General features: G+C 40.9%; 1 protein-coding gene across 1 annotated transcript in view; it reads left to right on the top strand.

The window, feature by feature from the left end:
* Positions 1–24,190, top strand: part of THSD4 (thrombospondin type 1 domain containing 4) — a 660,091-nt gene that overhangs the window by 275,125 nt on the left and 360,776 nt on the right. Inside the window, exon 7 of the mRNA XM_017548142.2 lies at positions 16,916–17,052. Within this exon, the coding sequence (XP_017403631.1) occupies positions 16,916–17,052 (137 nt within the window). The remainder of the gene's footprint in view (positions 1–16,915; positions 17,053–24,190) is intronic.

Here is a 24,190-nt window from a genome sequence, read left to right as displayed (position 1 = left end):
CACTTCCTCAGTAAAACCTTTCCTGATACCCTGGACGAAGTCATTTCTCTGTTTTCTATACCCCAGGAGACTTTGCCATCACAGCACTTGGCACAATTTGGCATTTATATAGTTGCTTGCATTTCTGTGTATTTAATAAAATTAATGTCAGTCCCTCTGACATCTCCACCCACTTCTACTTAGCACTAGACAGATATTTCTGAACAGATTTCAGCATGAAATGCTTCCCAGGAGTCATGGGTCTGGAGCTCAATGCTGAAGGTGGGATTTGCAAAGGCAGATTGGAGAACCGAGGATATTCTGGACAGGTGAATAGAAGAAACAGAGCCACCGAGGTGCGAATGCTTGTGCTGTGTTTTCATAACAGAACAGTTGAGTTTTTGTAAGTGAGGAGAACAGGCCCAACTGAAGAGGGCAATGCCTTGAAACTTGCCTTAGGAGTTAGATGTGGATACCTGATGATGGTGAAGGACTGGATGGCTGTGTGGAGACGGGGTAACATGATGAAAGTCACTTGTTAGGGGGTTTTATTAATCCCCAAAACAAGGCGCTCAGAGGCCAAGAGCCCTCTGGGATGTGGCTAAGGGACATGCTGTGAAGGTGACAGAGGACATCCAGTCTAAAAGTCCCCACTGAGCTCCGCTGCCCCTCAGGTGCAAAGCCCTGTGGCTGCTCACAAGGACTGGGCGAAGGCACAGACAATTCCCACTGACTGGCTTCTGCAGTCAGAAGTTGAGACTGGCCAGGTGCTGTGGCTCACACCTGTAATCTCAGCACTTTGGGAGGCTAAGGTGGGCAGATTGCTTGAACTCAGGAGTTCAAGACCAGGCCGGGCAATATAGTGATACCCCATCTCTACAAAAAATACAAAATTAGCTGGGCTTGATGATGCATGCCTTTAGTCCCAGCTACTCAGGAGGCTGAGGCAGGAGAATCGCTTGAACCCAGGAGGCAGAGGCTGCAGTGAGCCGAGACGGCGCCACTGTACTTCAGCTTGGGCGGCAGAGCTACACCATGTCCCCCTGTTCCCCCAAAAAGTTAAGATAATGTGAGCTGGGGTCCTTGGAGTTTTCCCCTGAATTCCTGGATGATGTCATACCAGAACGTTCTTTTCCTGAAGCCATTCAAACTCTCTTCCTGCTAAAACCTTCCTTTTCTGGTGACTCCCAAGTCTGCTTCTCAGTGTCTAGAAGAGACAGAGAGTGTGTCTTTGTTGAAAGCACAGCCTGTTTTTCAGACATCAGGATTTGCTGAGAGGCCCACACATTCATGTGCCAAGCTTTTCCACCTGATGAACCCATGTGTTTGTATCACTGTTGAGTGCTTCGGCCTGGTTCCAATAGACTCTGAATGAAACGTGGGCGTCCACACACACACATCTACATACACATGTACACACGTATATACCATGTAGACAGGCATATAAACACATATACATCTAATATGTACTATAAATACACATACTCTGATACACGCACACATCTATATCATATATACACATGCATACATAATATATACATAATGCATGTACACACAAAACATGCATGCATATGCATGCACACACACATACCTATACATATGCATACCTATTTTACTGAGATGGTAATAGCAGGGGATGGGAAGTCAAGCAGTCCTCCTCTGGGTATTGCCCATAGAGGTGCTACCACTTCTTCTGCCTCGGACTTTCCCTGGTTTCCGGGACCTTTACTTTATGTGGCAGTTTATACCAGAGTTCCCTTCCCTGACTTCCCAGAGCTCTCAGCAGCCTCAGTTCTTGACAGGAGAAACCCCAGCCACATCATTTTGCTAGAGGATATGTATCTAGTCTGTATTTTAACACGTATCCGCTCAGATAGTTAGAAATTTTCCCAAGCCATTAAACACGGGCCCGTGGCCTCCCACGTCTACTGAACCTGTCAAACTCCTTTCCCGACAGTCAGCCAGACTGACTTTCTGCTGGCACAACCCCTTTCCAACTTACTTCTATTAAATATAACATTTTAGGGTGTAACACAACATGTCACACAGCGTGAAGGGTTTTGAACAGTGTGGTGCCTTTTCATAATGGCATTTGTTTTCAGTCGCCTTTTCCAGCTCTAGATTTAATCTGACGTGAGAGGAAAAGGAAACATTTCAGAAAAAGATTGGGTAACTTGGACAAGGTAGGCTTAGCCAAATCCCATGAAACTCTGTGTCTTTAGGAACTTTCCACAAACGGGAAGCTACTGTGTTCCCTGTTCGGCTTTTAGGTGTGCAGGATGTAAACTGTAGCGCTTCCCAGGACTCTGGACAAGTTGTTTCCTTCTTCCTGTGAGAACCGTGGTCTTGCATGACCTGGGCTGCTGGTTTACCTCCGCAGCCTCGCCTGGTATCGGCTTGTGCTTTCCACTTCAGCCATGAGGAATGTCTCCCAGAATCTATGTGCTTCGTGTTCCTGGCCTTTGGATATATCTCTGCCTGGAATGCTCCCCCCTCCTCTCCTCCCCTTCACATAGTAAGTAAACCCCTATTCCTCTTTCACAGCTGTAATTTCACACTTATTTGTGTGACTAGTTCATTCATACCTGTCTTTCCTATGAAATTGTAGTTGCAGAAGTCGAGGACCTGGTCTCTTTTTAAAATTATTTCTGGCCGGGCACGGTGTAATCCCAGCACTTTGGGAGGCCAAGGTGGGCAGATCACAAGGTCAGGATTTCGAGACCAGCCTGACCAACATAGTGAAACTCCGTCTCTACTAAAAATAAAAATTAGCCAGGCATGGTGATGCACGCCTGTAGTCTCAGCTACTCAGGAGACTGAGGCAGGAAAATCGCTTGAACCCGGGAGGCAGAAGTTGCAGTGACCCAAGATTGCGCAACTGAATTCCAGCCTGGGTAACAGAGCAAGACTCTATCTCAATAAAAAATTATTTCTTCGGTACTTATTATAGTATCTGGAATAAGATCCTCAATATGTATATGCTGAGTGATCGAATCCATGAATGAATAAATGTTGATTGTCCCATGAGGGCAAGGACTCTGTCTTAGTAGTTTGCTTATTTCTAGATACTTGCACAGTGCCTGGCATACAATATATGCTCAATAAACATCTGGTGAATGCATAAGCATTGCTTCATACATGGCCGCATGCCAGGCACTGTCCTTGGCCTTGAGGGGGTGAGCTTCTGCTTAGAGAACATGTACTCAAAGGAAAGAATTAAGAGTTTAATGGAGCACTGAGGATAGAATTCTAAGTCAAATCTGAATTTAAATCCTTCTGGCTCTACCACTTTCTAGCAGTGAGGTTTTTAACCTCCCTGAGCCAAGGGTTTCTCATCTGTAAAATGGGATAGTAATAGTGTCAATTTCTCTGAGTTGTAAGAGCGATATGAACTAATACATATGCAGTGTCTCACACAGTGCTTGTTACAATGCAAGCACTCTAGCCAGGTTGAGTGTCATTATAATCAGTTTAGGAAATCTCTGTGCAGTATTTTAAGTGTGGTGAGGTCATTGACAAACAGAATGACTCAGACAAGTCTTTTCACTTTTCTGGGTGTCAGTTTTCTGTCGTGTAGGATGAAAGGATTGGGTGAGGTCTTTCCAGCTGTGATGGTCCATGTAGTCCAGAGATAGCAAGATTAGTGGGAGCAGCTATGAGAGAGGCAGCTTCCAGGAGTCACATCTGCAACATCAGGTAGAATTTAGGCAGAGAATAGAATGTGAGACACACCAGCCAGGGGAACAGTGTGCACAAAACCATGGTGGTGGAGAAGGAGTACAGGGAATTTGGCGAAGAGGTGATGGTTCTTTAGGAGTGGTGGCAAAGGAGGAGTATAGAGCCACAACAAGTTCTTGAAGGGAGGGTGACCTGAAGGAGGAAGATTTGGGGATAATATAGCCTGAGCCAGACAAATGGGGAGAGGGCAGGGAGCTTGGAATCAGGGAGACCAGCTAGGACAATGTGTAGCCTCTAACACAGGCTGATGAAGGCCTGGGCTGGGATTTGGCAGAGGAGTGAAAGGGAGGAGGAGAACCCACAATGAATGAATGATACTGCTTGGTAGTAGAGCCAATAATAAAGGTTGAAAGAGGTTTCTAGAATGTTTGTTTCCATTGACAGAGATACATCCTTGTCCTTGGGAAAATTGGGTTGCGCTCTAGAAATCTGCATGAGTGATTGGCAACCCAGCAGAAGATTGAAAGCTGGCAGCTGGGGGTGCAGAAAGAGGGAACAGAAGGAGAGGTTGACAGCCAGCTCCCATGTCCAGCACCACAGCAGACTCACGCAGGTTTCATGCAGCTGATGGAGTAGGCCAGGGAATTGGGTAGGAGACAGGGGCATGGGGTTAGAAATCCCAAAAAGAAAGAGTCCAGTTTCTGGGCCATAGGAGGGAGGCTTCCTTTATTTAGCTGGCTGCCCTAGGGGAAGCAGAAAGTCCCCAAGCCCCCCTCCCCCGCCTTAAGATCCAAGCAGGATGAGGGTAGTAGGTAATCTAGCCTGCAGCAGGTGACTTAGTGGGATAGGCATGCCCCAGTGGTGCCACAGCTGTAGCCCACTGGCAACACAGAACAGCAGTGGGAAGCTCTGTTTGGAGAAGCTTTGGGTTCTAGAATGGACTAGTGAGGTGGGGAGTGCAGTGGGAGCAAGGACATTTCAGTCACATGGACTTGTTTACAGCTGAGCTCCACCACGTACCAACCATGTGGTTGTGACCACATCACTGAACTTGCCTCAGCCTCAGGGTCCTTGTCCTCCATTGGCAAGGATTGGCTAAATTAATTTCTATGAAGAGTCTAAAATATAGTAAGTGTCCAAGAGACACTAAACATAAAATTTGCAAAAGGTGGGACTAAGTTAGGCAGCTACATCCTAATGCCTGCTAAATCCAAATGCAGCTAAAAAGGAAAGAGAAGTTCCTGTCCCCGCTCTGTTTTCTGCACAGTATAGATCATGCCTGACAACTCAAAAGGAAATTTCCCCCTTGCAAGGCCTCCTGATGGCTGTAGTCTTCGCTGTCTCGCTTTCAAGTATACAGCTGTAACCTTTTATTTAAGTAGACAAACATCATTTTGTATGTTAGCTATGGCAGTGTATTCCCAGGGTGTCAGCTAGTAGCCTGGTTACAAGCCGGGTCTCCTCCTCCTCTCCTAGTTCAGAAGCATCGGTTACAGCAGAGGCTCTCCAGGTGTGACTTCCAGACCAGGAGCACTGGCATCACCTGGGAACTTGTTAGAAATGAATATTCTTGAACTCTACACTAGGCCCACTGCATCAGACACTCCAGGGAGTGGGGCCTATCAGCCTTTGTTTTAATAGAAGACTTCCAGAAGTTTGAAAGCCACTGAATGTTAGTGTTGTGGACAATTAGAACTATATTTAAGTATGCACAGTGCTAAGAAGACTACTGATAGAAAATTGAGCCAGTGATTTTTTTCAGGGTTCAAAAGGGATGTTTTTGTATATAAAGATACCTCAGTAAATCTGCAGAAAGAAAAACAAACATTTAAGACATTTTCTTTCACTCTTTTTAATCCATATCTGAAGACTATTAAAACAGTAAGATTCGGTAGGGCACCTTTTTTTTTTTTTTTTTTTTTTGAGACAGGATGGAGTCTTGCTCTGTCACTAGGCTAGAGTGCAGTAGTGTGATCTCAGCTCACTGTAACCTCCCCTCCCAGGTTCAAGCGATTCTCCTGCCTCAGCCTCCCAAGTAGCTGAGGCTACAGGTGCCCGCCAACATGCCTGGCTAATTTTGTATTTTTAGTAGAGATGGGGTTTCACCATATTGGCCAGGCTGGTCTTGAACTCCTGACCTTGTGATCTGCCCGCCTCAGCCTCCCAAAGTGCTGGGATTACAGGCATGAGCCATTCCACCCAGCTGCAGTTAGGGCACTTCTAAAGTTTCTAAAGGACATTGCTTTTAGAAATGCCTTTTAAAGGGCATTCAGTATGAACTTACAAAGTTTAAATTAAATTTAAAGTTTAAATTGCAAGTGTGGGATGGAAGATTTGGGGTATTAGGCAACTGATAAGCTGTTTGAGCTTTAATAATGGAATGTACCCAAAACAGTTTTCTTTTTCCGAACAGGAAAATCTGACTTAGTCTTACCCCTCTTCTGTTCTGTTTCAGAACAGTTTTCTAATTCCAGAGAAGAGTCTGGCCGCTGAGAATCATTCTCCTCATCTTATTTTCCATAACTTTGTCCTGGAAAATGCAGTCTGGGGAAAAGCATTTTAAACAGTAATCATCTGAGTCTAGTCCAGAATTTGGAACCCAAGGGCAGGCAGATACTTCGTCGTAAACAGGAGCAATAATACGTAGATAATGCAGTCAGTGGAGGTGAAGCCTAGCGCTCCCGTGGCTCTGGCTGCTCCTGAGTTAGTTATCATACCAAATGCAGCAAACTCCTGGTCCATTGCTCTGCTTTGAGCAAACACCTTATTTTATTTAACCCCTGCATAACTCTTAAGACACTATATCCACATGTTTCTAATTCATTTACACTTCACTCATCAGCATGTGTTGGGTAAGCACCCTGCCACCTCCAGGTTTTATGAGCTGCATTTGCTAGCCTGCAATTCTTGAACAGAGGTATCGAATATTCCAAAAAAAAAAAAAAAAAAAAAAAAAAGGAATTGACCTTGGGAAATGAGGGCTTCAGCGCTCAACTTGGAGTGAACTTGGGAAGTTTGAATGCATCTGCAGCTAAGCACAGATGTTACCTATTCTCCAGTGTTCATGTATTTATGCACAGAATCTCCTCTTTTCGTACCCGAATTTTTTCCCCCACTTAAATGAGTGTGGGAGAATGTGCAATTGTGGGAAAAGCTTGAACCTTGTTTCTTTCCACTTTCTGGGGGCTCCCATCCCTCCCAAAGTCTCCTTGCTGGCTGAGAGCAAATGCAAACCAGTGCAGTAGCAAAGCTTCCTAAAATCTAAAATCTCAACGCTTGAGCAGCATTTTGCTTTTCTAGAAGGCAGCATTCCCTTTTGCATAAGTTTCTTCCACTTATGTAAAATTTCGAAGAAGATAGCAAGAGTTTTTTAGTTTTTCTGTTAATTTTAAATAGAGATTGAAAAGATCTATCATTAATAATAACTGCACAGAAGGATTTCATTTCCAAGAACCTGAATTGTTGGAGTTATTTTCTAGATTTTTTAAAAAATTGGTTTTTATTTTCTATTCCAAATTATGTGTGTATATACTTGATAGAGTCAAATAGTTCTAAAAGTTTGCCCTTTCCCTAATGTTTCCTACTTCTCCACCATTTTAGCTGTTCTTCTGATTTTTACCTTATCTCTAAATAATACTTAAATTGTTAATTCTGGGTTTTTATATTTTAAATTTTTTCTGTTGAAAATGAAGAGCTTGTCCTCTTTCACTATCCTCTCCCTAGACCTCACCACACATAAACACTCTCCATCCCACACTCTCCTGATATAATTGTTGTCATTTTGCTTAGATGAACAACCATTGCTCACATTGTGATGACTGCGTACATGCCCTTCACACTGCGGCCATGCGATATACCACCTCAGGTCAGATTTCCAGAGCACGGATCCTCAAGCAGAGATTTATGCCCAGTGTTCCTTGGGGCACAGCACCTGTGACGGATGTGGGAGGCAGGATTGGACAGAGGGAAGTTGGGCTGTGATGCAGTCACACCACGGCATCAGCTTGTCCTACAGGAAGCTCTGAGCAGAAGGAGCCCTGAAGAGTTACCAGCTATTGAGACAGGGTGGGCCTTTGTACCAGAGGCCCAGTCATTAGATGGAGCTGTCCCTGAGGAGGAGGCTTACCCCTGGGGGAGCCAGCTTCCTCAGGCACAGCACAAGCTCCAGAAATTCACAGCTGTTGAACCAGCTCCTAACTGCTGGGGGTGTGGCTGACTGGGATTGGCAGCTAGGGGTAGGTTATCTGGGCACCGTAGTGAGGCATTCACCACATAGACTGTGATTATATTTCCTTTCCTGAAATCTCACTTTCTCTGTTGTTGACAAATACCTTTTGGTTTTTAGTTTGCCTACATTTCTATGTACTTGATACTAATTCAACCCAAACTCTTCTAAATTGTGTACATCTTCTTTCAGTAGCTTCATGTCTCAGGATCTTAAAATCTCAGTATCTTAAAACATATTGGGTATTCTGTCTATTTCATCTTAAAGAATTCTCTCCTGGAACTCTCTGACCTGCTCTAGTCTTTCCCTAGTGCACACCTGTCTTGTTGAGATCTCCTTTCTTCCTAGTCCTGAGCATTCTCTTTGCTTCTTTCTTGGCTTAGATCTTCTGTCTCCTGGATCCCACGCCTTCTACTTTCTTGTTTTACTCCTTTATTGTGGTAGACTACATCCTCCAATAAGGGTGCATGAGACGTAAATTGCATGGGAATTGCATTTCTGAAAATGCTTTCTTCCTAAGAATTGATAATTTGACTAGATACAGAATTCTGATTTAGGAATGGCTTTGCCTCAAGAATAAGGCATTACTCAATTATTGTTCAGCCATCAAAGTTATTGCTGAGAAATCCAATACTATTTTGTTTCTATTTGGGATACTTGTATTATCTTTTCTTTGTCCCAATGTCTTGAAATTTCAAGTGATATGCCCTTCATGGGGGCTTGTTTTTATCTATTTATTGGGAGATACTTCTCCATGGGTCTCTTGTACTCTTACAAGTCTTTGGAGCATGCCAAGAATGCAAGGCTCTGACCACACTAAAATCACATTATTTCCAGCATTGTATTTGCACTGAGCAACCTTGAGGGATAAGTCTCCATTCAGGACAAATAGTAAGGTTGCTTGTTGCTTTCAATAAAAGCAGTAGATCTCTCAACCTCAGTGTTCCTCAGCTGCAATACAAAGCCACTTGTATATACAGTATCCATAGGCCCTATGGATTGCCCCTTTGGGACTTAGGGGCAAAGGGAACAGACACAAACACACTAATGCTCATGCTACTTGCTCTTCCGTGAACTGCTTGCTCTTCTTTATCTCTCACTCAGAAATCTTCTCTATCTTCTGTTTGTATCCATGAAAACAGTAACAAGATAACTTATTGATTGTAAGTAAGGTAAGATCAAATCCCAGCCCTGACACCATTATCCTGGGCACTTGACAGACTCTGCAATCTGGAAACTGAAATTTTCTTGAGTTGTTTGATGATTTCCTGTGGATCTGGGAAATTAATTGCTTCTGCTTTTCCTTTTTGTAAAATTCCAACTTTATTGAAATAAAATTCATATGTCATAAAAGTCACCAATTTAGTTGTTTTAGTAAAAGTCACCATAACTTTAATTAAACAGTTATGTAACTATTATCATGATACAATTGCAAACATTTTTCTCATCCTAAGAATAAAGCTCGTATCTATTAGCAGTCACTCCACATTATCCCTTCTCTTCAGGCCCTGGCAACCACTAATTTACTTTCTTTCTCCATGGATTTGCATATTCTGGGCATTTCATGTAAGTGGAATTATACAATACATGGCCTTATATGACTGGCTTCTTTTACTTAGCATAATGTTTTGAAGATTTATCAATGTCATAGCATGTATCCATACTTTAATCCTTCCTGTTGTCAAATAATATTCCATTGTATGGATATACCACATTCACATTTTGTCCATTCATCAGTTGAGAGACATTTCAGTTGTTTCCACTTTTTAGCTGTTATGAATAATGCTGCTGCTATAGTCTGAATGTTATTGTCACCCTAAAATTCATATGCTGGAACCTAACATTTAGTGTGATATCATTTGGAGATGGGATGTTTTGGAATTAAGTTATGAGGGCTCCAGCCTCATTAATGGGATTAGTACCCTCATAAAAGAGACTTGAGTAAGCCCCCTTGCCTCGTCTGCTATGCAAGGATAACAACAACAAGGTGCCATCTGTGAAGCAGACAGAACCATCACTGGACACTGAATCTTGTGGCACCTTGATGCTGGACTTCCCAGCCTCTGGAACTCGGAAATAAATTTCTATTGTTTATAAATGACATAATCTAAGGTATTTTGTTATGGCACCCAAACAAACTAAGACAGCTGTTATGAATATTTATGTACACATTTTTAGGTTAACACAGGTTAAATTTATACCCATTTTCTTCTAGGAATTTTATAGTTTTAGATTTTAAATTTAGGTTGATCAATTTTTAGTTCTCTTTTGTATATGGTTTGAGGTAGGGATCCAACTTCATTCTTTTGCATGCAAAAGTTATCCCACTGTCATTTGTTGCAGACACTATTTTTTTCCCTATTGAGTCATCTTAGCACTTGTGTCAAAAATCAATTGACCATAAATGTAAGACTTTGTATCTAGACTCTAAGTTCTATTCCATTGATCTATGTGTTTAGCCTTATGATAATACCACACTTAGTTTTGATTTGTAGCAAGTTTTAAATTCAGGAAATATGAATCCTCCAACTGTTTTTCTTTGGTCCCTTGCATTTTTGTGTAAAATTTAAGATTAGCTCCAGAAAAATAATAGGCCAGTTGGTAGTTTGTGTTGAATATGCAGATCAATATGAGGGAGCATTACCATCTTAACAATGTTAAATCTTTAGATCCAAGAAAATGTGATATCCTTCCATTTGTTTAGATCTTTCTTAATTTATTTCAACAATAGTTTGAGATTTTCAATGCATAAATCTTATACTTCTTTAATTAAACTTGTTTATAAGTATTTTTATTCTTTTTAATGCTATTTTAAGTTGAATTGCTTTTTCAAATTCATTTTCAGAATACTCATTGATAGTAAATAGAAATACAATTAAGAGGTAGGGTCTCACTATGTTGCCCTTGCTGGTCTTGAACTCCTGGCCGCAAGTAATCCTTCTGCCTTGGACTCCCAAAGTTACTGGCATGAGCCCCCATACCTGGCCCTCAAAGTATTTTCTAATTTGCCCTGTGGTTTCTTTCTTGATCATTTATTTAGGAGTATGTTGTTTAATTTCCATGTATTTAAAAAGTTTCCCAATTTTTTTCTGCTATTGATTTTTAATTTCATTCAATTGTGGTCTGAGAACATACTTTTCATTATTTTGATATTTTAAAATTTATTAAAGTTTGTTTTATAGCCTAACATTTATTCCCTCTTGGAGAGTGTTTCATGTGCCCTTGAGAAGAATGTGTATTCTGCCACTGTTGGGTGGAGTGTTCTATAGCTATCTCAGTCTAATTGCCTTATAGTATTGTTCAAGTATTCTGTATCTTTATTGATCTTCTATAGATCTCAGTCTAATTGGTTTATAGTGTTATTCATGTATTCTATTTCCTTATTGATAGCCTATAGATATCTAACTGGTTTATAGTGTTGTTCAAGTATTCTATTTCCTTATTGACCTGCTTTAGATATCTAAGACTAATTGGTTTATAGTGTTATTCGAGTATTCTGTTTCCATATTGATCTTCTGTCTCATTGCTGTATTCATTATTGAAAGTGGGATATGAAAGTTTGAAACTACCATTTTATTATTGTCTATTTCTTCTTTCAGATCTGTCAGGTATGTGTGTGTGTTTTAGATGGAGTCTTACTCTGTCACCCAGGCTGGAGTGCAGTGGCATGATTTTGACTCACTGCAACCTCCGCCTCCCAAGTTCAAGCAATTATTTTGCCTCAGCTTCCCGAGTAGCTGGGATTACAGGCACGTGCCACCACATCTGGCTAATTTTTGTATTTTATTTTTAATAAAGATGGGGTTCTGCCGTGTTGTCCAGGCTGGTCTCAAACTCCCAATCTCAGGACCTCAGCCTTCTAAAATGTCGGGAATACAGGCATGAGCCACTGTGCCCAGCCTGTCAGTTTTTACTTTATGTATTTTGGGGCTTGGTTGTTATGTCATCCTACTGGATTGACTCTTCTGTTATTATAAAACATTCTTGTCTCTAGTAACAACTTTTGTCTTAAAGTCTACTTTGTCCAAAATATTAGTAGAGCCACTCTAGCTGCCTTTTGCTTTTATGGAAGAGTTGATTTTCAGAGGCACTGAGAGCCATTCTGGAAAGTGGAACCTCTAACTACTTCTTAGAACTCTTAGAGATCATTGTTCCGGTTTTAGGTCTGTTTTCTTTCCCCTACTTCCAAAGTTAACTTTTGGAGACTCCGTAATGCTACATAGCTTTGTTGCTTTTATTGCTGCTTAGGATTAGCTTTCTTGGGTCATAAGTCCTTACGATGGGTGCTTCTGCTTTCCGGTTTCCAAAATTTTGTAACCGTTAACTCCTTTTCTATTTGTTCTTTTGAGTTTATTACTTTTTTAAAAAAAATCTTTATTATATCGATGGCTTTTCCAAGGAAACAGAATTCAATGAGTGATTTAAATCTTTCACTTGTATTTGAGGGTACACCCTTTAGCTTTTAGTTGCTTTACTCTTAGTGACCTAAATTTTCTTGTATAGTCACCAGAATTTTTTTTTTCATGATCAGAGGGCTTTAAATATCAGGGCTCCCGATACTTGGTAATATCCTAAATTTAATTAGAGTGTTTATATTTGGGGTTGTATCATCTTTTAAATTCAGGCGTGGGATCTGAATAGCTTTGATTCAAAATAAGAAGAGTCAGCTGCTTCCAAGTCTGCTCACTGCTTGATTTTCCTTAGAGCAGTGATTCCCAAACTTGACCATGTCCTGGATCTCATCTGCAGAGTTTCTGATCCAGGATGTCTGGTGTGAGGCCCAAGAATTTGCATTTTCAGCAAGTACGCAGGTGATGCTGGTGCCGCTGGTCCCAGGACCACACTAAGAACTACTGCTTTAGTGTGTGGATGGTGAAATGTTCTTTTTGGAGACAGGGAGGACATTCAGGAAACAGATGAGAACAAAGGAGGAGAGGAACAGAGAGAAGTTTGTGCCCACTTGCTCTTATTCCATTGCTCCCCACTTTTGTTTTCCCCCTTTCTTTTTGGAGACAGAGAGGACATTCAGGAAACAGATGAGAGCAAAGGAGGAGAGGAACAGAGAGAAGTTTGTGCCCACTTGCTCTTATTCCATTGCCCCCCTTTCTGTTTTCCCCTTTTGTCTGCACTAACAAAACCTGGCAAAATCTGCTTAGAGCAGCGTCTCCTGGCATCAAAATTGCACTTTACTCAAAGGCAAAAAAGTAAAGTGAATATTCATGTAAAACCTTAATTTGAAACCCTTCGAATGTTGTTGCTGTTGTTTTTGAAATGGGATCTTGCTCTTGCTCTGTCGTCCAGGCTGGAGTGCAGTAATGCTGTCACAACTCACTGCAGCCTCAAACTCCTGGGCTCAAAGGATTCTCTCACCTCAGCTTCTTGAGTAGCTGGGACTACAGGCCTACACCCTCATGCCCGGCTAATTTTTAATTTTTTTGTAGAGACAGGGTCTCATTATGTTGCCCAGGCTGGTCTCGGACTCCTGGGCTCAAGCAGTCCTCCTGCTTCAGCTTCCAAGTGTTGGCATTACAGACATGAGCCACTGTGCCATGCCCAAATGTATTTTTATGTGGAATTTTAAAGGGGTCGGGGGCTGAGGGCGGTGCCTTATGCCTGTTTTCCTAGTACTTTGGAAGGCTGAGGCAAAGGGATCACTTGAGACCAGGAGTTTGAGACCAGCTGGGCAACATGGCAAAACCCCATCTGTACAAAAAATACAATTAGCTGAGTGTGGTGGTGCACACTTGTAGTCCCAGCTACTTAGGAGGCTGAGGTGGGAGAATGGCTTGAGCCTGGGAGGTCATGGTTGCAGTGAGCCAAGAACACTCCAGCCTGAGTGATACAAGATGCGTCTCGCACAGACACAAAGGTGGGGCGGGCAGTGGGTAGGAAGTCTATGCAAGGTTTAGAGAAGTCATTACATAATTTTGTGAAAAGAACTGGGCATTTTCTTTTTTGAGAGGAAGTCTCTGTTGCCAGGGCTGGAGTGCAGTGACGCAGTCTCAGCTCACTGCTACCTCTGCCTCCCAGGTACAAGCGGTTCTCCTGCCTCAGCCTCCTGAGTAGCTGGGATTACAGGCACCCACCACCACGCCCAGCTAATTTTTTGCATTTTTACTAGAAGCAGGATTTCCCCATGTTGGCCAGGCTGGTCTGAAACTCCTGACCTCAGATTCGCCCGTCTCGGCCTCCCAAAGTGCTGGGATTACAGGCGTAAGCCACCGCACTTGGCCAGAACTGGGGTATTTTCTAAGGCAACAGAATGCTACACGGTTTTGTTAAAAAGCCCCTTGTCCTCACGTTTCAGTTATCTCCTAGTTGTAAATCTGAGAAGGCAGACCCAGTGCCTATTGGTGGGAGGAGCCAGAGTTAAGGCCATTCCTCTAGTTTCTTTTCTTGTGGCTTTTTGGAGATTCTGCTGTAATTGTCTCATGTTTAGCTTTTCTTTTTTCTCAGAATGTTCTTCTGCAGTATGGTTGCAAATACTGAGAAATAAAATTGTGGCCCCAAAAGATAGGATCTCAAAGGATAGAGATACCTGGGAGGAAGCCAAGAGAAGTGAGGACCCAAAACCCTTGCCCAGATGAGGCTGCCTTTCACAAACACTTTTATTACTTACAATGCAATGCACCTGGATAGTTCTAGAGCTTCAGAAAGCCAGGATCTGGGGAGAGAGGGAATAGGGTCTTAGTAGATGAAATGAAAAAGCAGGTTACAGGAGATGAGTTTTGTCTGCAGCTTGTCACTTCCTTTCTTAGGCCTGTTTTTAAATCTATAAAATGATGATTTGGTTGGGAATAAATCCCAAAGGTGCTTCCATCTTGGTTTTCTTTATTTCCCCCAAATCACTTCTTATATCTTTTGGGCAGCCAAGGTAAGAAACCAGGTCTCTTGACTTATAAGATAGCTCAGAGTACCTAGACGATGCGATCTTCCTGAACCATGTGGTCCCAAAGGCTCCATGTTATTTCCTGTTAGAGGTTTTCAGTGGCTTTGGAATAGAAGGAAGTTTATTGCTATGACAGTCAGGCAGCCACACTGGGGAAATATGCTGTGTTGTGTTATGTAGGAAAAAGTCAGTATTACCCAATCTGGTAATCTGATTTTTAGACAAAGATTTGACCCTGGAACAGGCTGCCTATGGCTGAGCATAGCATTAGTCTTGTCTCCAAAAACAGTTAAAAAAATCAGTGTGTATTTGGCTTGTCTGTCTCTTTTACGTATAGAAATATATTTTGCCTGAAAATTTTCATTCTTATTTTGGAAGCACCTAAATTGCTCTGAGATGTTCCTTGTAGCAGTAATTAATTTAGCTTTTACTGTGCACCTGCTGTGTGCCACACTTGGTGTGAAGTGATAGAAATTTAGAGAAAGACTCTGAGGTGGGGAAATACATCTGGCAGGAGGAGGGGAGAGAAAGCTAATGGGGAAAAAAGGCCAGGATTTATTTACGCATCCCTTGTTTTATTCTTCAGGGATTTGTTTAGCATTTGCTTTGTGCCAAGCTCTGTGCTGGGTTCCTGGGATACAAAAGTGAATAAGACAGAGACATCCTGTGTTCTTGCAAAACCACACTGCAATGCATCATGGTTAACTCTGAAATAGAGGAGGGCACATCAGCCTGCTGTGGGGCGGAAGTAGAGATGGGATCAAGATCCATGGAGGGCTTCCTGAGGAGGTGACTTGGACGTGCAAACAAAGTACAAATGTGTGCCAGCCAAATGACAGAAGGAACGGTTAAGCAATGGCAAGAGAGAGGAAGTGCTTAGTTGGGTGTAGAATGTGGATTTAGGAATGTGGATTTAAGGAAGAACAGGAGGAAATGAGGCCATAAAGTTAGGTGAGTTTCCGCTCTTGAAAGATATTTTATCCCTCGGTTAGAACTTTGAACTTCAACCTCAAATGATGGAGAAACCACTTAAATATCTCATAACCGAGGAATTACAGGAAACTGCAGCCATTTAAAAAGGCATACAGATGATTTAACTGCATAGATTTTAAGTTTAAAAAGCAGAATGTGGCTGGGCACAGTGGCTCATGCCTGTAATCCCAGCACCAAAGTGCACTTTGGTGCTGGGATTACAGGCATGAGCTCCCCTTGGGAGGCTGAGGTGGGCAGATCACTTGAGGTCAGGAGTTCAAGACCATCCTGGCCAACATGGTAAAACCCTGTCTCTACTCAAAAAAAATAAAAATAAAAACAAAAAACAAAAAAACAAAAAACTAGCTGGCTGTGGTGGCAGGTGCCTGTAATTGTAACTACTTGGGAGGCTGAGGCAGGAGAATCACTTGAACCCAGGAGGCATAGGTTGCAGTGAGCTGAGATTGCACCATTGCACTCAAGCCTGGGTTACAGAGTAAGACTCTTCAACATAAAAATTGTGTGCTCATTATGATTGCTGATATACGAAGTATATCTAGGTTGGTACAAAAGTAATTGCAGTTTTTGCCATTACTTTCAATGGCAAAAGCCACAACTACTTTTGCACCAACCTAATTAGTTATGACAATGGCAAAGCATGGGAGGATGTCTAAAAGTAGAATCTGTTATTTGCATGGTGAGAGTCTTTAAGAATTCCTTTATAATATTCACTCAGCATTGAATTACTACTATATGCAAATAGATCAAGATACAATCCCTTCCCTCTATCATCGAATATGGGGAGAGCTGATAACTTCCATGCACTTTCAAAAAGTGTGGGATTATGAAATGTCCAGAATAGGCAAATCCATACAGAAGGTAGATTGGTGGTTGCCAAGATCTGGAGAGGGGAGCGAGGAATTGAAATTACAGCTTATAGGCACAGGGCTTCTTTTTGAGCTGATGGGAATGTTCTGGAATTATATAATAATGATTGTGCTTGGACATAGAACCTTAGGAACATACGAAGACTCATTGAACGTGTAGTTGGTTAAAATGATTTTATGTTACATGAATTTTATCTCAATAAAAATTATAGGAAGAAAAAAGGTGTTGATTCCAAAGAGATGACGTTGCTTGCACCTCATCTTTACTTTATTTTATTTTGGTAGTAAAAGGCAATCGCAAATGTGAGTTGAACTGCCAGGCAATGGGCTACCGCTTCTACGTACGGCAAGCTGAGAAGGTCATCGATGGCACCCCCTGTGACCAGAACGGCACGGCCATCTGTGTGTCTGGGCAGTGCAAGGTAAGAGCCCCTGAACTGGGGCACCTGGGGTGAATTCTTGGGGTGTTTGATCTGTGACTGCTGACTCCATTGTTTTCTGGGAGGGACCAGGCTGCTAGCTCCCCCCAGCCCACGTAGGGGCTCCTGAACCATGCGCTCTGGGGGGACTGGGCTGAGATGGGGCTACTTGGTCAGCCCTGACTTTGCTTGTGATCTTTGGGCATCGCCATGTCCAAATAATGGAAATGCCAGTATTAAGTGATTTATGTTGACGCCACATGTTTCACAAGGGACATGATGATCTTTGCTGGTTGGATCTGGAGCTCCTTCGTTGCCTGTGAAAAACGGAGGTTATGGAAAGGGCACTGCTGGTTAAATCAAGAAATGGTTGGCGTCATGAGGGTGGCATTTTAAGGGAATGGCACATTTTATCTTGCCTCTCCCCAGAAGAGGCAGGCTTCCAAAGGAAAGCTGTTTCATGCCTTTTGTAGCAGAAGTTGTACTTTAAACAGGAAGTTTTCAACCTCCTTGGGCTTCTGAAGTTTGTTCCAGGAACTCCCCCGCCTGGCATTCTGCAAACATTCTGGGCTTGAGAGAATCCTTGTGGGATGCTCAGCATTGACAGAAAGCACCATTTGGTTAAAAAAAAGCATCTTAGGTGAAATGGCACCAATTCCGTAGCCACATTAATTTGCGCTAGGACGTGTACCTTCCTTTCATCTACATGTGCGTTAGTGGAGCTAAGATTTTAGAAGGTAAATGACTCTGGAGCCCAAAGGAAGAGTTTGTCTTAATTAGCACGCTATAGCTAGCTGGCAGACTGATTTTTATCAAAGGAAGGGCTCTTTGACTATAACGTCTGAAAGTTCCTGTTATATTTTGAATATATATTATTATATTTTATATATTTTGAATATAAATTGCTTCTGTGTTTAATATTAAGGATATTGAGGTGTGATTTATGAGCACAACCTACCCCCTCAACAACATTTTGAATGAGGAGGTTTCATCTAGGATGCAAAATAACTTGCAAAGCAGGATTGATATTTTCAGATTTTAAAAAAGGATATTTTAAATTATTACAAGTATGTAATGAATGTATATATTTATGAGGTATATGTGATATTTTGATACAGACATATAGTGTGTAATGATCAAATTAGGGTAATTGGGGTATTTTTCACCTCAAACTTCTATCATTTATTTGTATTAGGAACATTCCAGTTACGCTCTTTTATTTCATTTATTTTTTTGTTTTTTGAGTTGGAGTTTCACTCTCATTCCTCAGGCTGGAGTGCAATGGCACAATCTCAGCTCACTGCAACCTCTGCCTCCCTGGTTCAAGTGATTCTCCTTCCTCAGCCTCCCAAGTAGCTGGGATTACGGGCACGTGCCATCATGCCCAGCTAATTTTTTTGTACTTTTAGTAGAGACAGGGTTTCACCATGCTGGCCAGGCTGGTCTTGAACCCCTGACCTCAGGTGATCTACCTGCCTTGGCCTCCCAAAGTGTTGGGATTATAGGCATGAGCCACCACACCCAGCCTCTACCCTTTGATTTATTTTAAAATATATAATAAGTTATTGTTAGCTATAGTCACCTTATTGTGCCACCAAATACTCATTCATTCTGTTTTTGGTTTGTTTTTTGTTTGTTGTTGTTTTTTTGCTCATTAACCATCCCGACTTTATAACCCCATCCCCACTACCCTTCCCAGTCTCTGGCAACCATTATTTCACTCTGTCTTCAGGAGTTCAATTTCATGTTGGTTTTTTTTTCAAGCTCCCACATATGAGTGAGAACATGTGATATTAGTCTTTGTATGCCTGGCTTATTTCAGTTGACAGAAATTCAGTTCTATCCATGCTATTGCAAATGACAGGATTTTGTTCTCACATTTTGAATGGAAGTTAAGAAAGGAACAAGGTGTCACTTGATATCTGATGTGTATGAAGTATCTTTGGAAGAGCAAACCCTGAAAGAATTAGGATGTGGCATAGAAGAGGCAGGAAACATCATGGAAAATATAGCCTCCAATTTTCCGCTTCTTTGGGAAAACCACTGGTTTTCACACATCCTCTTTAGGCTTCAGTGTCCTCAGAAAATACCAAAACGTGTTCTCTTAGAGTTTTATGGTCTCCATCTATAATGGTCTCTGCTTCTAAATGTTACTGAACTAAGATGATGGGCCTGATAGCAATCTAGGTTTATCGTTCAGATCCCAACTCAACTGTTTCATTTCCTGAATACAGGTGCATACTGCTGAGGAATGGTGAATGTAACAGTAAAGTATAATGGTTACAAACATGACCCTGAAGTTGGATTACCCGGGTTCAAGTCATGTCTGTTCCACTGATTTACTGTGTGATTTTGCAAATGTTACTTCAGGTCTCTCTGCTTCTGTACATCATCTGAAAAATGAGGAGGATGGTACCTACACCCTGTGTTGTGGTGAAGAGTCATGACCCTGTAACAGGGTCTGGCATTAAGTAAGCATATTGGCATTTATTAGTATTAACACTGCGTATGCCTACATATTGTACACCATTGTACTTGGATTTTCTATGCAAAAGTATTTGCCTTTTTCCTTGATTATAGATTTGTCAGATGCACATGCTCTTTTGGGTCAGTGCTCTCATGCTATAGTGTGAATCACTGAGGGATTGCAGATTCTGATTCAGCAGGGCCTGGGGAAGGGCCCGGGAGTTTGCTTTTGTAACAAACTTCCATGCGATGCTGATGCTGCTGGTCCCTGGATCATACTTTGAGTAGCAAAGTTTTAAGGGACACTGATTAAAATACAGTTAACAAAAAGCCAGAAATATAAATATATAGTGGTGAGATGACTTGGAAGGAATATGAAATGTAGTCTCTTCACTGGGAGAGCATATTTTCTTAGTATTTCATTAAATGTCTATGAACTGGTGATACAAAAGAAAAGCAAACACTTATAAGGACATGCATATGGATTCTTATTAATTGAGGAAAACATTCAAACTTTATGGCGACACAGTTTGCAGAGAATCATTGTTAAAAGCCTGAAACAGACATTTTCCAGGATGTAAGTATATTAATAGGGTTCTGACGTCACTACGACTACGCTGATACTACTTTGCATTTTTTCTCTGCATTTGCCTGAAATTTCCTCATTGCACTTTGTTGGAACCACTGACTATCCCATCCTCTCTAGAACTTCAGTTTGAATAATCAGAAGTACATTTGATTCCCAGGCCGAAGTTGTGTTTACTTTGCAACTTTCAAAGGGTAAAAAGTGTCCTTTTCTAAATATTTGATCGGATGCCCAGAATTCAAATTCATTTCTTCACCTCTCTGACTTACGGCTGAGAAAGCTGTCACGTGCAGACAGTTCTCCCTGAGATATGTGTCTGCATCGGAAATAGTTACACAAAGCCTCTCCTGGCCACATAGGGTTGAAAGAAATAGCCAGGATTGCAAGAAAAGTTAATGAAAGGTGACAAGCATTACATAATAATATGAGCTGAGTCTACAAGAGTGCTCAGGAGAGGAGGGCACTGTCCTCACATCCAGCCAAGTAAAGGCCCCAGGCCCACCCATTGCTGGCTTGAATGCTGTGTTTCGGCTCAAGCTAGGCCTGTGTTTACCCAGTTCTGGAGCTCCTCTCTGTTTTATTTATTTTTTAAAAAAATTCTTAATTTGTCATTTTTGTGGGCACGTAATTTATATTTATGGAGTATATTTATATGAGATAATTTGATACAGGCAGACAATATGTAATAATCACATCAGCGTAAATGGGGTATCCATCCCCTCAAGCATTTATCCTTTGTGTTACAAGTGATCCAATTATACTCTTAGTTATTTTTAAATGTACAATTACATTATTATTGACTATAGTCACCCTGTCGTGCTATGAAATGCTAGATATTATTTATTCTTTCTATTTTTTTGTGCCCATTAACCGTCCCTACCTCCCCCTTAACCCCTCGTTACCCTTCCCAGCCTCTGACAACCATCATTCTCCTCTCCATCTCCAAGAGTTCAATTGTTTTCATTTTTAGCTTCCACAAATAAATGAGACCATGCCTAGTTTGTCTTTTTTTCTTCTTTGAGATGGAGTCTCACTCTGTTGCCCATGCTGGAGTGCAATGTTGCAATCTTGGCTCAGCACAACCTCCACCTCCTGAGTTCAAGCAATTCTCCTGTCTCAGCCTCCCAAGTAGCTTGGATTACAGGCATGTGCCATGACACCTGGCTAATTTTTGTATTTTTAGTAGAGATGGTGTTTTGCCATGTAGGCCAGGCTGGTCTCAAACTCCTGACCTCAGGTGATCCACCCACCTTGGCCTCCCAAAGTGCTGGGATTACAAATGTGAGCCGCCATGCCCAGCCCAAAGTTTGTCTTTTTGTGCCTGGTTTGTTTCACTTAACATAATGAGCTCCAGTTCCATCCATGTTGTTGCAAATGACAGGATCTCATTCTTCTTTGTGGCTAAATAGTACTTTATTGTGTATATGTACCACATTTTCTTTATACATTCACCTGTTGGTGGACACTTAAGTTGACATAAATCTTGGCTTTTGTGAATAGTGCTGCAATAAACATAAGTGTGTAGATATCTCCTCAATATACTGATTTCTTTTCTTTGGGATATATGCCTAGCAGTGGGACTGCTGGATCACACGGTAGCTCTATTTTTAGTTTTTTGAGGAATCTCCAAGCTGTTCTCTAAAGTGGTTGTACTAATTTACATTCCCACTTTCAGTGTAAGAGGGTTCCCTTTACTCCACATCCTCACCAGCCTTTGTTATTGCCTGACTTTTATATAAAAGCCATTCAAACTGGGGTGAGACAATATCTCACTGTAGTTTGGATTTGCATTTCTCTAATGATCATTGATGTTGAGTAGGTTTTCATATGCCTGTTTTCCATTTGTATGTCCTCTTTTCAGAAATGTTTATTCAAATCTTTTGCCCATTTTAAAATCAGATTATTAGAGATTTTTCCTATAGAGTTGTTTGAGCTATATATTCTGGTTATTAATCCCTTGTCAGACGGGTAGCTTGCAAATATTTTCTCCTGTTCTGTGGGTCATCTCTTCACGTTGCTGATTATTTTCTTTGCTGTGCAGGATCTTTTTAACTTGATGTGATCTGATTTGTTCATTTTTGCTTTGGTTGCCTGTGTTTGTGGGGTATTACGTAAGAAATCTTTGCCCAGCCCTATGTCCCTATTACAAGAAAACTCCCTAGTGTTTTCTTGTAATAGTTTCATAGTTTGAGGTCTTAGATTTAAGTGTTTAATCCATTTTGGTTTGATTTTTGTATATGGTGAAAGAGAAGAGTTTAGTTTCATTCTTCTGCATATGGATTTCCAGTTTTCCCAGCACCATTTTTTGAGGAAACTGTCCTTTTTCCAGTGTATATTCTTGACACCTTTATTGAAAATATGTTCGCTGTAGTTGTGTGTATTTATTTCTAGGTTATCTATTCTGTTCCATGGGTCTATATGTCTGTTTTTATGCCACTACCATGCTGTTTTGGTGACTATTGCTATGTAGTATGATTTGAAGTCAAGTAATGTAATTCTTCCAGTTTTCTTCCTTTTGCTCAGAATTGCTTTGGCTATTCTTTTGTGGTTCCACATAAATTTTAGAATTGTTTTCTTCTATTTCTGTGAAGAACTTCATTGGTATTTCGATAGGAATTTCATTAAATCTGTAATTTGCTTTGGTTATATGGACATTTTAACAATATTAAGTCTTGCAATCCAGGAACACGGGATATCTTTCCATTCTTGTTTATCCTCTTCAACTCCTTTTATCCATGTTTTATAGTTTTCATTGTAGAGATCTTTTACTTCTTTGGTTAATTCCTAGGTATTTTATTTGTAGCTATTGTAAATGGGATTCGTTTTTAAATTTCTTTTTCAGATTGTTTGCTGTTGGCATATAGAAATATGTATATTTGCTGTACCCATATAAAAACATTACTGTTTTTTGTATGTTGATTTTTGTATACTGCAACTTTCCTGAATTTGTTTATCAATTCTAATCATTTTTGGAGTTGTTAGTGTTTTCCAAATATAAAATTATATCATCTGCAAACAAGGGTAATTTGACTTTGTCCTTCCCAATTTGGATGTCCTTTATTTCTTTCTCTTGTCTGATTATTCCAGCTAGGACTTCCAGTACTATGTTGAATAACAGTATTGAAAGTGACCATCCTTGTCTTGTTCCAGATCTTAGAGGAAAGGCTTTTGTTTTTTCCCTATTCAGTATGATACTGGCTGTGGGTCTGTCATATGTGACTTTATTATGTTAAGGCATGTTCCTTCTGTACCCAACTTTTTGAGGGTTTTTATCATGAAGGATGTTGAATTTTATCAAATGCTTTTTTGGCATCGATTGAAAGGATCGTATGGTTTCTGTCCTTCATTCTATTGCTATATCACATCGATTGATTTGCCGATATTGAACCATCCTTGCACACCTGGGATAAATCCCACTTGGTCCTGATGAATGATAATTTTAACATGTTGCTGAATTTAGTTTGCTAGTTTTGTCTTAAGGATTTTTGCATCAGTGTTTATGAGGGATATTGGTCTGTAGTTTTCTTTTTCTGTCATGTCTTTGTCTGGTTTTGGTATCAGGGTAATACTCGCCACATAGAATGAATTTGGAAGTATTCCCTCCTCCTCTACTTTTTAGAATAGTTTGAATAGGATTGGTATTAAATCTTCTTCTTTAAATGTTTGGTAAAATTCAGCAGTGAAGCTATTGGGTCCGAGTCTTCTTTACTGGGAGATGTTTTATTACTGTTTCTATCTTATTACCTGTTAATTGGTCTGTTCAAGTATTGTATTTCTTCATGGTTCAATCTCTGTAGGTTGTATGTGCCTAGGAATGTCATCCATTTTTCCAGTTTGTTGGCATATTGTTGCTCATAGTAGTCACTAATGATCCTTTGAATTTCTGTGGTATCATTTGTAATATATCCTTTTTCAGCCCTGATTTTTTATGCAGGTCTTCTCTCTTTTTTTCTTAGTTTGGGTAAAGGTTTGTCCATTTTATTTATCTTTTCAAAAACCAACTTTTCATTTTGTTGATCTTTTGTGGTGTTGTCTATATTTCAATTTAACTTTCTTCTCTGATCTTTCTTTTTCTTTCTTTCTTTCTTT

Source organism: Cebus imitator, unplaced genomic scaffold (genome assembly GCF_001604975.1).
Source record: "Cebus imitator isolate Cc_AM_T3 unplaced genomic scaffold, Cebus_imitator-1.0 Scaffold203, whole genome shotgun sequence".
NCBI classification, from domain to species: Eukaryota; Metazoa; Chordata; class Mammalia; order Primates; family Cebidae; genus Cebus; species Cebus imitator.
Note: the sequence above shows the minus strand (reverse complement) of the source record. Positions and strands in the feature narration are given on the sequence as shown.